This window comes from Homalodisca vitripennis, chromosome 1, assembly GCF_021130785.1.
Source record: "Homalodisca vitripennis isolate AUS2020 chromosome 1, UT_GWSS_2.1, whole genome shotgun sequence".
Taxonomy (NCBI): Eukaryota; Metazoa; Arthropoda; class Insecta; order Hemiptera; family Cicadellidae; genus Homalodisca; species Homalodisca vitripennis.
Genome location: NC_060207.1, coordinates 61,015,439 through 61,029,150, shown reverse-complemented (window position 1 = coordinate 61,029,150; position 13,712 = coordinate 61,015,439). Strand labels below are relative to the sequence as shown.

Here is a 13,712-nt window from a genome sequence, read left to right as displayed (position 1 = left end):
TTCATGGTGAAGAAGGATCATTGGTCACTGCCAAACAGAGAAAGGGTGTAATATTTGCTAAACGAAATAAGAAGAGTGACAGGAGTAGTCAGCCTGGAGAAACTGAGAAATAGGTGTAAAAATAATACACCTGATACTGATACCAATGGTCAGAGTGCAACTGCAATATTAGGAAGGAGGTTTTACAGATCTTAGAGACAGATTCATTTATTCTAGAGTGAACTAATGTAGCCTAGCATCCAAAAGCACTAGGTGCAAAAGGGGATTAAAACAAAGATGATAATATTATCTGTATAATAAATATATTATATTTAATTTATAAAGTCATAATAAAACCATAATCATATGCAGCTCGTGTGAGGTTGCTGAGGCCTTTGCTTGTGTAGCGCCTACACCTATATGTTAGGCAGTGATTGAATGAGTTACTTAGAGCTTTGAATTGTACGTAAAGGGATTTAATAAATTAAAAGTTAACTTTTTCTGAGTTCAAGATCGGCATTACAAAGCTTATAGTCACATTACCCAAGAATAACTAATTATTTCTTAAAAATTATTTCCAATTACCTGTGTAAGATTTAAAATCCGAGTGATAGATTCTGAAGTGTAAAGAATTTTTGCTCGATCACAGGTGACGACAATGAGAAACCCCTCAGTGGCCTGTAAGCAATAATCACTAATCAGTAATCACTTGTGAGATCAGAAACTTTACAGTATAAGACAGTATTCCTCCAATACTGACAGCAATTCGGAAACTAAAAGAAACACAATACTAAAATTCAACTTTTCTAATTGGTTGTTCAATAGTATAATTTGATTCAATGGTAAGCTATGTTTTTATAATATCAAATTATAATACTAAAATGTCTGTTAGGATACATATTAACATTTCTATACGCAAATGATAACAAAAATGGTGAATAGGGTCAAGTTAATGTATACACGTAATGAATACTTACAGGTGTTGGTGTTTTATAGTTACTGCCACTATATTTACTGCCTGAGTATTTAATTTCATTTTTCTTCTACAGAAGTCAGAAGTGAATGTATGTGTGTGCGTGTGTGTGTGTGTGTGTATATATATATATTTATATAGTTTAACTAACTAAACAGGTTTTATTCTGTGATGAGGCTGTTGGAAATTTATAATATTTGAAACACTGTGAGAAACACTTTACCTTTTTCACCAAATTATGAGTTTAAAAACAAAGATCTTGCAACCATCTTTAGACCATCTATACAGAAATGTTGCACTAAACTGTTTCAATGATAATAAATAAAGGAGCTAGTAGTAATATTATGTAGAGAGATGTATTTAAAGATAAAATGCTAAGCCGCACCTGGAGAATTAGTTGTTTGAGTTCATGTTCGGACAGGAAGGGAGGCCTGAGGCCTTCAGAATATGAGTGAATGGTGCCACGTATTGTCTTCAGATGCTGCACTGCCATCCGCAGCACTGTCAGCTTGTCAGCTTTACGGGACGTGGAGTTACATATCGGTACCATCGTGGCAAGTTCCAGAATGTAGGTGTTCATCTTGTCCCTCCGCCGTTTTTCTATCTCGCTATGATTATGTCTGTAAAAATTAATTTATTGAGAGCTACAGCCAGCTGTTTGAAAATAATTAAAGTTTCAAAATTTAAATTAATAATTTTATAGGAAAAATCATTATTTTTTCTTTTAGTACTTTCATACAGTGGTAGATTTGACTTTTTTGCTGAAAACATTTGAAACCTCCCTTTCTTTGAAGCACTTTCTTTGTGACAAGTGACAAAATCAATAATGTTTAAAAGAAATTTATTTTTGTTGAATTCGAAGCACTTTAAAAGAAAATACATTAGTTTTTGAATACTAAATGACAAAAAATTATTATTGCATTGAAAAATAAAATATGTTATAAATAACAACACATTAACTTTTCTTGCTTTATTTACTTCCTTTTCTTTGCAAAAAATGCTGTCCAAAGTTGATGTCAGATAGCATTTTGATGGAGCAGTCAGTTTTTTAAAATTTAATGTTCTAGTTTGTTGCCCATTGAACCTGATCAAAGTAAATTGTTCTGATTATGGTAACTGGCTCTAAGGGCTGGTGAATACAGCTCCCACTAACCAGCCACTCAAACCCCTACTGCCCAAGGGAGATGCCTGTTGGTCTCCAGGGTTCTGACTAGGTCGTCAGTTATCCTCCAAGAATTCTAGGAAAAATCTAGAGATATCAATTTCAATTAAGTAGTTACACAGCATTCAAAAATGTGTGTAATACAATCAAGGGTACAACCCCCAACATTTGAGCTGTCCAAAATTATTTTAAACTATCTCTAAACGTTTCTGCAACTGCAATAAACTGTTAAATTTTGTGTATAAAACAAACCATTTACTATTATGCTGGTTAGAAAAAGATTTCATCATTGACATTATTGATTATATTTTAACAAAATCTTTAATTTGAATTTTCATTCAATAGGTAAAAAAATAAACCTCTTTGATGTATTATATACCTTTTGTCAAAAATATGAATGGAAGGCGTAATTTAAATACATTCATAAAATACCAAAATAGTTGTCTTTACCAAATTACATAAATTTTCGAAGGAAACTCAAAAACATAATAATTTTTTTAGTGAAGTAGTTTTTGTAACTGAAATAGACTCACACATGTCTTAAGTTTGAGTTTATTTTCCAAAATTCATTTATTTATTTTTCTATGAAGAAATAATTAAGGTTTCAAGTTAAATAGTCATTGATCAGAAAATAACATAATTCTAACATTTATGGAATAGCAAGTTGCTAAGAAGGCAAGATTTTCCAGAAGAAAAGTTTGAACATAGTTTAATGATTTTACCATGCTGATGACAGTTTTTGTAAAATATGTTAATAATTTTCTCTTCCTTTGCTGAGCATCAATAAGAACAAAAACAAATTAATAACTGTTAAAAGAGTGTAAATTGTTTTCTTCCTACTTGTTGCTGGTAAACCAATCTTCTTACTGATTTACGTGCATCCTGTTCAAGGAATGAGGACTTATCAAGTGGAGCTTTCCATCCAAACTATTTAAGCAAGGTTTGATTGATTATCAGTGTAGAAAATGTCAACATTCAACAATTACGGTAATGGTTTATCTTTGTAGACTTCTACCTCATCACTCCCCAAGATTGAAAAAATTCCATCTGGTTCTATGTTGAATTAGTCCAGTAATCTGTTTGACGATTAAATTTCTTATGAGTTAGGTTAAAACAGGATCCATGACAAACAGAATGATTAAAATTACACATAGAATGCAGAAAGATAATATCAGAAAGAAGAAATAGTTTTTATTAATAATAAGAAAAACTGTATTCTTGTAAAATTGTTCACTTTGTTCATTATTGTAGAACTCTTGAAAATATATTGACTATATATTACTCGAACAAATAAATATTGTACATAGATACAGCTTTTGTAGCCATATAATTGCAGCCTACAATACATTAACTAACAGTCATATAAAGTCTTGAATTATATCATAAATAATTTAACATACTACAGTGTAACAAGTTGTCAATGTAACCTTGAAAGGCTGCCACAGACTGTTAGGGAAGGCTTGTAACATGTTACAAAATCTGGTTAAGGTAGGTTATTAGTGACGCAGTGGAAGCCTTTGTAACTAGGCCAACAAGAGCTTGCCGTCATTTCCACCTCCTATTCTTTCAACCCTTATGTCGTTGCAACATTCTACCCACCACCTCTCATATATGCTCATATTTACAGTCCCACTTGGCAACTCTGTTAACATTAATTTTGCAAGATATTTAAGAATAGTTTTAATCATTTATTTTTTCATACCAAATATATATATAACTTACATATGTTAGTTTGGTTATTTAAACGTAAATGTGACAGATACAGCCAAATACAAAATAATTAAATCGTAAAAAGTATGGGCTCTGTGGTGTAACAGTAGCACATTCACCCAGCAATTGAGAGATCCTTAGAGAAGCTTAGAAATTGCACCTAGGCCTTGCAAAAAGACCTTTGCACTGCTTTCGTAGTAACAATCCCAGTCATGTATCCTCAGAAGAAGGGAAGCCAGCTCTGAATCAGCCTCTCCTGTCAAAGCAGGCAGAAGTTGGCATGCTCATATGTCTAAGCTAGCAAAAACCTTTGACTCTTAGGGAACACCACCGACTCCAACAGTCATCGCCTGTAATAGACCAGACCTATCAAACTACCCTTGCACTCCAGAATCTCAACATTTGCAGTTAGTGATGTCACGCTCCTGGACATCCATAAGGTGGCACAGATTTAAGTGACACTTTGATTTTTGCTATGCCCATTGTTGCTTCAACTGGAAGATATAAACCAGTCAGAAGTGAACCCTCCTGGAGGAACACTGATACTATACTGGCAGTCTTAATGTCTGGTCATCCTATTTTAGAGTAGTTGTTTACAGTATAAAACAATCAGCTATTAGACTGAAATAGCTGTTCAACAATAAATATGTTTACATTCTTGAATATGTTCACCGTTACTTTATTTGATTTAACTAAATATAAACTTTATTTTTATATATACATATAACATACTGTGCTGTCATAGAATATTACCTCTTTGTATTTTTAATGACATATGTTTTTATTTAGTACAAAATTGTTTATGTTACTATTGTTATTATTACTTTCATTCAGTTGTGTGAGTCCGAAGATGTACTCATTGAGTACGAAAGGCCTCACAAAAATAAAAAACTTTATGTTATTGGAGAGTTTGTTTGAATTAATATATATAAATATGTTTGTATGGGTAAGTATTGTTTATGGATTTATAAATTAGTTCCTTTTTTCATTCTGTCACGAAGTTGCCTCCACAAATATCAGAGAGTTGCAATTTTTACAGAACATTCCTGGCACTTACTTTGATTAAAAATTGGTTGATCTCCAAAAGATTAGCAAAGGTATAAGCAAGCAATAAAAATGTAAATATGTATACCTCCTTTTGAGACACTTGATACATAAGAATAAGGAATAAAATCAATAATTATAAACATAAATACATTTTTACATTCTATTGAAACTTCTGTTGATTTTTACATCGACAAACATTCCACTTTTCAATGTGATGTAATCAGTGTAACTCTCAAATAACCATGTTTCCGATAAAACTCTGAAATACAACATTTTTTTAAATTAGGTCTTAAAACAAGCTTGATGTATGGTTATCAGTCACATAGTAGTATAAACAGCACATTTCATCTCCACCCTTAATAAAAATATTCTAAATTCCAACATAGAAATGAGTTTTCTTCCTTGGCTTCCATGTGGCATAATCACTAATATCAGGATGATAGTTTTAAGACGATCTTTTACTATTGCTAGCTATGGAAGTTGTAACACATTTAAATTAAAATCCACTTAAAAGCTAAATGAACTAAAATTTAATAGCACAAATTTGAATTCTCACTTTTTGTTGTCGTCTGTCCTAACGGATTTATTGTCATCGAAGGTGTCATCTTCATAATCACTGCCACTGTAACAACAAATTCAGAAAAATACTGTAAATACCTTCATTGCTGTATTAAATTTTAATGATTCAAAACATTATTGTATGAACTTTGAAATATGGTATGGCTGTAAAGTACTACACAAATTAGAATTATTAAAAACAAAGGTGAATTAAAACACAATTTTCAATGTCTGATAAGTAATTAAAAGAACATTATTTGGAATCAAATTCAATTACAACTAAATTAATTAAACTCGGAGTGTATAAAGCATATTATTCCAGTGTTTAAGTTCGACTTGATTTTCTCTCTTTGATGTCAGAGCAAGTTGAACTTTTATAGGGCTTCACAGTGTAAGACCAAGTTCTTGCAGGGTCTCCAAGTTAAACTTGCAAATATCAAAGACACAACAACAAATGAGCAGCTCTCACATCTATACTTACGTCACTTTGAACCTGGTCTGATTATGTCACAGTCATTGAGTATTTACTGGCAGTAATGTTGTTTTGTTATTCTGTTCATCATGTTGTAATCTTAAACTTGTATGAGGTAATTTGTCTGGAGCATTGACGTGGCAAGGTGAAAAAATGTGTGTGATTCTCATTCTGTAATTTTTAGGATTATATTTTAATAACTAATACAATAATATTTTGACCTTAAAACTCCATATAGTATTTAAAATCTATGGGACCCAAAATAAATAAAGCCAACAATTAAAATTCTATAAGCTTCTGCAATTACCACAATATTCAGCATTTTTAACTGACCAGAATCCCCCCTCCCCATTCAACTTATGTAATCACCACTGTTAACAACTAAGAGGGCTCCAAGCAAACTGTCCAAGAATATTTTTGTTTCCATTTGTCTGAACATTTGCTCCCTACTAAACTAGTCCTCTCCAAAAAAATGTTTATGTAAATAATTCAAAAGTTAACAACTTCCATACCTTTTCTTACATTCCATAAAAGAAGAAGATAAAGGAACAAAAATATAAAAATTTAAATGCCATTTTGAGATTACTTATAAATCACCTGTAACTGTTATTCCTAAAGATCCCAAAGTACTGATTACAAGAACAAACAAAATTAAATATACTAATGTTGAACCATCCTAACTCTAATGGTAACAGGCTTAATCCCCAAAGAAAAATTTAATTATAAAAAGTAAATCACAACCTAATATGAGAATTATAGAACAAAATTAAATGGCAATGAAAAAAACTATTTCAAGAAAACTTCAAGAGTTGAGTTTCTACTCAACCTTTAAATTTTCTTTGGTAAATGAAACATTTAATTCAGTTTGATTAACAAGTTTTTTTATTTATTTCACATAAAACGTACATTGAATTGGGTCAGGATCCATATGCATGGCATAATTCATAAACTAATCATTGAGAACAAAAAAGCAAAATGTAATAAAATACAACAAATGTATTAGGTGTAATACAAAACAATTTAACTGACAATGCCTATATTGTTCAAGAAGCAAAGAAATATTTCATAGATGTCAACTCAATTAAGAATGGTTTTAATTTAGATTTGAATATTGCCATGGTGTGTTGTATTGTAGTGGTGGTTGTCCCATACTAGAATTAAATTTTGACTCTTTAATCTGTGTTTTACTGATATTATTGTTTTATAGATGTACACTATGTAAACTTTCACAACATTGCAAAGCATTCTGAACTGAGTAGGCCGAATATTACGAGTTGTCTTCTAAGTTATTTATCTGTTATTTGGGTCAGAAATTCTTCTTTTGTAACTGTAGTTTTGACTGGCTCATCACCTGAAAATTGTACAAGAGAGTGTTACGAACTTTAAATTGGTTTAAGCAACAATTTTAAATATTGCAATGACTAAGCATTCGGGAAATCTTCAGCATTTCTGGAACAGTAGATGCAGCAATGCAAGGCTTGCCTTTAAACTCAGTAAAGCAGTTTGTTTATTGTCCCATCAGACCAACATAGACCAATTTTGTTATAGCTTATAACCTCACTTTATGAGAAGCTAAGTGTATTCTCTAGACTTTTGCTTTTAGAAAGCCATGAACGTTAAGTTGGAACTAAAGAAGATGTATGTGGATATTCACTCATTTTTAAACAGATCTTCTTTGGTTCAAGTATTCTATTGCTAATTAATTAATAATTGAGCATTTTTATATCCCAGCAGTGCTTGAAAATGTTGAGGGCTACTGTCTTGCTTGGTAATATAAGTACAGTATAGGAAAGTAGAGATCACTGATTGCTCAGTAGATGGTTTGATTCAGCGACGGCTAACATGCCAATTGGCTTTTCCACAGTACAGTTCACAATGATACAAATAAGATATACCCTTTCTGAACTTCATGGTCCCTTTATGATGTTTGCTAGTTTCAGAAGCTTTGAGTAAGTCATTGGATTTACACTCTAACATCCAGAACAATTACTTACAAACTACCTTCCAGGAAAGTGGTGGGCTATAGTATTTAATGGTCTAACAGACCATTTACAACTCAGGCAGGTCAAATGTCACCATCTTGATAGCCTGTGTAGACTCTGTTAAACTTAAAATCCAAGACCCAGATTTGAATAAAGTAGGATCAGTATTGAGGATCCAGCATCCTCCTAGCATTCATTTCTATCCTACTTTCATAATATTCTAAGCTTGTTTGTTGCTGGCAAAAAAAAAACAAAAAAGTAAAGAATAACCTAGTGGTTATATGAGGCAATATTCCATGGAACAATTGACTGGAATTCTAGAAAAAGTTATATTGAGAAAGTGGGGTCTCCTTGAGCCATGCATAACCCAATAATGATATTATTTATTGTCTTCTTAACTTATTCAGTACTTGAGGATCACTGACTGGTCTACATGAAATTCCACCTTAAAATAGTTGCGGTTATTTTACGCAATAGTTGTGCAGATCAGAACATTCACCTTAAATAAATCTATAAACTTAGAATATATTTTACTTTGCACTCTTTTTCTTTAAAAACATTTTAATACAGCCTGTTAGCTGTTTGATGGGATCATGTTATTAAAATCTGACCATAAACCTATGTGAGCCATATATTTCAAATAGATATCTAAAAAAGAGTTAATATATTTTTTATTCTTAAGAGAATTAAATAAATAAATTCAGTAGAATTGGGTTGTTATCCCTTGAAACTATTAAAAATCAGTGTAATAGAATGTGAAAGTTTCTATAGCTACATGCAGATTGGAAATGTCACTAATGTCTCAAAACCTATTTAAAAATGAGGAATTGAAGTAAATGTTCGCATTACTCTTCTAGTTTAATAAGTTAACATTCTACACCAAAAAAATAGCATAAAACGTAATCCTATTAAGGTAGAGTTTCTGGAAATTATAAAAACTCTAATCCAAAAAACTATTAAATATAAAGAAATATATTATTTTCTTACAACAATAAATTCTTTTATCATAGTTTAATTGCAGATATATACCTGCAGACTTTAATATAAATAAATATTAGTATCTTCACAATTAACTAGTTATTACACAGTTTTTAATAAAAGCGTTTTAAGTACGGTACGGTATTAGAATTAAGAAACAGAGCTGATTGTAGTAAAACAACCATAAAACATTATAAGACTTTAGGGAACTTGTAGATGACAAAAAGTCATAGAATCATGTGAGATGCATTCAATTGCTTTTTGAGTTAAATAAATTACATAAAAAAGTTCAAGATTGTTTATAAATAACAAATAACAATATTGCAAAACTAGACATTATTTGGATTCATTTAATGAAATATTTAAAACGAGACACATCCCACATTTTTACAACAAAAAGTAATGGCTTAAAAAGATTTAGTGTTTAACATTGCTCTTTTTTCAGAGAAAGCAATTACACGAGTATAAATAAACCAATCTAAATACCCAATATCATATTTTAAAAAATTGTCAAATATTCATGCAATAATGATATTAATGTAATATACACAATAATTAGATTAAACAAACATATTCATATCTAGTATGCACACCTATCTATACAAATTCTACTAAAATAAGTATATATCTTTTTACCTAATCTTTTCAAAATTAATAATTCCCCAGAATATTAAATTTAAAGAGTACCTAACTGTTATTACTTTATCTAGCTCAATTCAAATAATTTATTGTTAACTATATCTTCATAATATTTAAACAGTTTAGATTGGATGTTAGTTTAAAGGCAGCTGAATAGTTTAAAGCCAAAATAATAAGGATCATTTTCATAAGCTTCAGTAATATGAAATGGATGAATAAAATTGTTTCTAATTTCTGGTTATAATGATGCTGTACTATAAATGAATAAATGATGCAGTTTGTAAATATATAAATATAAAACGTGTTTTCTTCAAATTGTTTGCATAATTATAAAATACTTAAAATGGACAGCATTAAAAAAATATTACAATGAATGAGGGTTGAATTGAAATGGACCTAAAATTACAAATTTAATTTGCATATTAAAAAATGTGTAACAATTATTTTTATATGGTCTTTACAATCCTAAAAACTTATAGCAAGATAAGATTTTGTATGTAACTACTCAGAATTGTCTCACTTATTTGTCCAATATTCAATTGAATAATTAGCCTACTTAACTTAAAAGAATTCTAACAAGTACTTTTTACAAAGATATTTATTTACTAAAAATTAAAAAATGGTTAAGCTTTGTGATAATTTTATGATAACAATATCTGTCTGTAAGAATTTACATATTAAATGTTTGGTAAGAGAAATCTATTATACCAATGAGTAGATTTTCATATTTGAGTATATCTAAACAAAGTCAAAACTTACTGATAAGAGGAAGATTTCCGTTTTTTGGACAGATTTCTTGTGCTGTCCACTTGAGGTATTTCCATGCCAACACTACAAAACCATTAAATTTCATTTTAAAAATAAAAAATTATGAGAAAATATTATTATAAAATACATTTGTTACTTTCCTATAAATTAAGAAAAGAGATAATTAAAAACCATTATCTAATGTTATAGCATATTTTATACATTTTTCAGATTTTTGAAAGATACATCACCATAATTATATAATGAATGAGAGATTCCTTATTCACAAACGTGTCCATGTTTTAAATTCTTAAAAGAATAAGAAATTTAAGTAACTATTAAATAAAAAATAAGTACAATATGTCAGTAAAATAAGAAAGTACTCTTCTGGTTTGGCAAATTAAAATTCTATACTGAAATAGAATAAAATATCATAATAAGAAAAAATGTGTCTGGAAGCTTTAAGACTTCTAATTTAAGATACTGTATCAGACAAAATACAATATGTATATAATAAGCCTGCTTTTGTATTTATTTACTTTCATCTTTCTATTTACAAAGTTTAATTTTAATAAATATTATTTATGATACCAGTCACATAAGGCTAATTATTAAAAATGTTAGTAGGCCTATTGTTATAATGAATTAGTTACTAATACATATTTTAATGAAAGCAAAGTTAAAAAAATATAATTTTTAATAAGAAATCAAAACATTGTTAATATCTAGATTGCAATAACCATCAGACATCTTTTCTCTCATAATAACAAAGGTAAAACACACACACACACACACACACACACACACACACACACACACACACACACACACACACACACACACACACACACACACACACACACACACACACACACACACATATATATACACACACACACACACACACACACATACACACACACACACACACACACACACACACACACACACACACACACACACACGCATGCATTATCAAAATTAAAAATTACCCTGAATATTTTGAAAATAGCCACATTTGCTATTGATAGAGCATACAAATAAGCATGCTATCTGTATTGGTAATAATTATTTTAATGTTGTCCAACGTAAATTATTGTCATAAAAATGTCCAGAAAAATCTGTAAACTATTCGGATTAAAATTTTATTATTATTTGTTTTATAATTTAAATCATCATTTCAATAATTCAACAATAATATTTATGTAGTTTTACTAATAACGAAGATAATTACAAAAGAGTAAAAATAAATAAACTTAATGGTACATTCTACAATCACCATCTTATCATGTAGGATTGATACATTCAGTATTTTGTAGGAAAAGTTTATTAATAAATTTATAATTTGATTCTATATAAAAAAGTAGTTATAAACTTACTGATAAGAGGAAGATTTCCGTTTTTTGGACAGATTTCTAGTGCTGTCCACTTGAGGTATTTCCATGCCCACCCTGCTAGAAGTTGGAGTCTGAGCTCCTCCCAGGAACATGTGAGTGGAGGAGGTACTCCTGGAACAAAGGCCTGAAGATGAGATATGTAACATTCAAGCTTTCTATTTGAGATATTTCCATGCCCACCCTGCTAGAAGTAGGAGTCTGAGCTCCTTCCAAGAACAAAGATGAGGAGGTTCAAACACAAATTCGAAATTTGTGTCCCACACTTAAGATTCAGTATTTTTGAGACTATGGTGTAAAAATAAATCAAATGAACTTTTGCATTCCTAGTTTTAACTCCTATCTCAACTCAAAACAAATGCAACATTCCACACAGTTGATGTCTGTATATATTACCTAATTTAACTAGGTTCTGGTACAGATGTTATCCCATGTCAGTTTTTAATAATTGTGTTATAAACATATGTGACAGAACGGTACTTAGACAGTTCAAAATTAAAATTTAATATTTGGTCAAAACTTAAGTACATAAATATGTGCAGCAAGCATCCCAGAACAGGCACTCATGGTTCATAGGCTGTAATAATGTTTATTTCCATATATATATAAATCTTGTTTCACAGAAAAAACTTACCATGTTGTATTTTACTTCTTGCATTGCACAAAATTCATCGTTACAAGATAAAATCTCCAGGAGTTCCTGTTACAGTTTTGGTGTTGAAAGGCTGTATTGAAATCAATTTTTATTGAATTTAGTGTACACAGTTTCTCTGAATTGATACCTATTGAATAATCACCAACGAACACAGATAAAAAGAGAGTAATGTGAGTCAATCATCATGTGCGACATAAAATCTCGGACCTCGGAGCAGGAAACCATACTGGTAACAACATTATAAGCAATAAGCAGTTGTGTGGGTGTCTCAAGCATAGAATAGAATAATAATCTGCTGTTAGTTCCTCTTCTGTGGTATGAGGTTGGTTTTAATGCTAAATCACTGCACGACATATTGTCGCTGATGTAGATACGGCGGAAATCGTGAGCGCCAAATTAACATTTAATATGGAGACATTTACGATAGCATTGTCAACAATACCCAAAATCGATAACGACATTTAATCGATATTTACTGTAACGTATGAAACATTTATATTTTCGCTCAATTGCTACCAGGCAAACACGTTTTGATAAACATTTTGACGTGACAACGTCTTAAATTAGGTTGCGGCTCGGAGTCACTCATGAAAAAGTGTAACGCCCGGTAACGTTACGATGCCCGTCCAGTGGGTCCGCCGCACGGGATCCGCACGGGATAAAGCAGATAACTCTGGGTCCGCCGCACGGGATAAAGCAGATAACTATGTTTATTCGTGAAAATGTGGAGTGCTTAGATTCGTCATTTACAACAACTACAACAATAAAGGTAAATAATTGTACACTGATATTTCATTATTGTAAACTATGATTGATTGATTAATTGTTAGATTGACACAAAAGTTGAGAAACTGAGTTTATAGGTTATGTCATACTATTGACAAATGTTGATAGTGTTAAGTAAATTATTAGTTTAAATCACTCTGCAATCAATCGTAATTCAGTCGATTGAGAAGAAACAGCGCGTATTGCTAGTCAAACATTTAAAATAACAAATTATAACCTCTAACCTGTCATAACAGTGCGACCAAACAAACGAACTAAACCGACCAATCACCACGCGCGGAGTTAGAATTTAACTGTGTTTGGCAAGAATTTCAAATTCCAATTTTAGTAAATGTTTTATTCAACTTTACCATTTACAATAAAAAATTTTAATTAATTTCAAATTATGTACAATGTTTTAGTAAACAAAATATATTTCTATAGTTAAAATTTGTGCAATTCTTATTTTCATTCAATTCCTTGTTCCTATTGTGCAATTTAATAATATTCATATCAATAAATATTCTACCGAGAAAAAGACGTTGTCACGTAATATCTTCGCCCGTAAAACCGACTTTACAGGCAACCATAATTTTTTTTAGTACAAAGTAAACAATACATTAATAACAAGTCGATTGTTCAAAACCATCG

The 13,712-nt window shown here is 30.5% G+C and overlaps 1 protein-coding gene across 7 annotated transcripts in view; it reads right to left on the bottom strand.

Annotated features, from left to right (window-relative positions):
* The window catches only part of LOC124362764 (protein cycle-like), a 158,082-nt gene that overhangs the window by 23,354 nt on the left and 121,016 nt on the right, over nt 1-13,712 (bottom strand). For 6 of the 7 annotated variants that reach the window (XM_046817579.1, XM_046817589.1, XM_046817562.1 and 3 more), the window contains 5 exons: nt 11,627-11,755; nt 10,260-10,331; nt 5,428-5,493; nt 1,338-1,572; nt 565-657 (listed from right to left, as the gene is read on the bottom strand). In XM_046817579.1, the coding sequence (XP_046673535.1) occupies nt 565-657; nt 1,338-1,572; nt 5,428-5,493; nt 10,260-10,331; nt 11,627-11,755 (595 nt within the window). The remainder of the gene's footprint in view (nt 1-564; nt 658-1,337; nt 1,573-5,427; nt 5,494-10,259; nt 10,332-11,626; nt 11,756-13,712) is intronic. The other variant, XM_046817571.1, reaches the window with a different exon arrangement.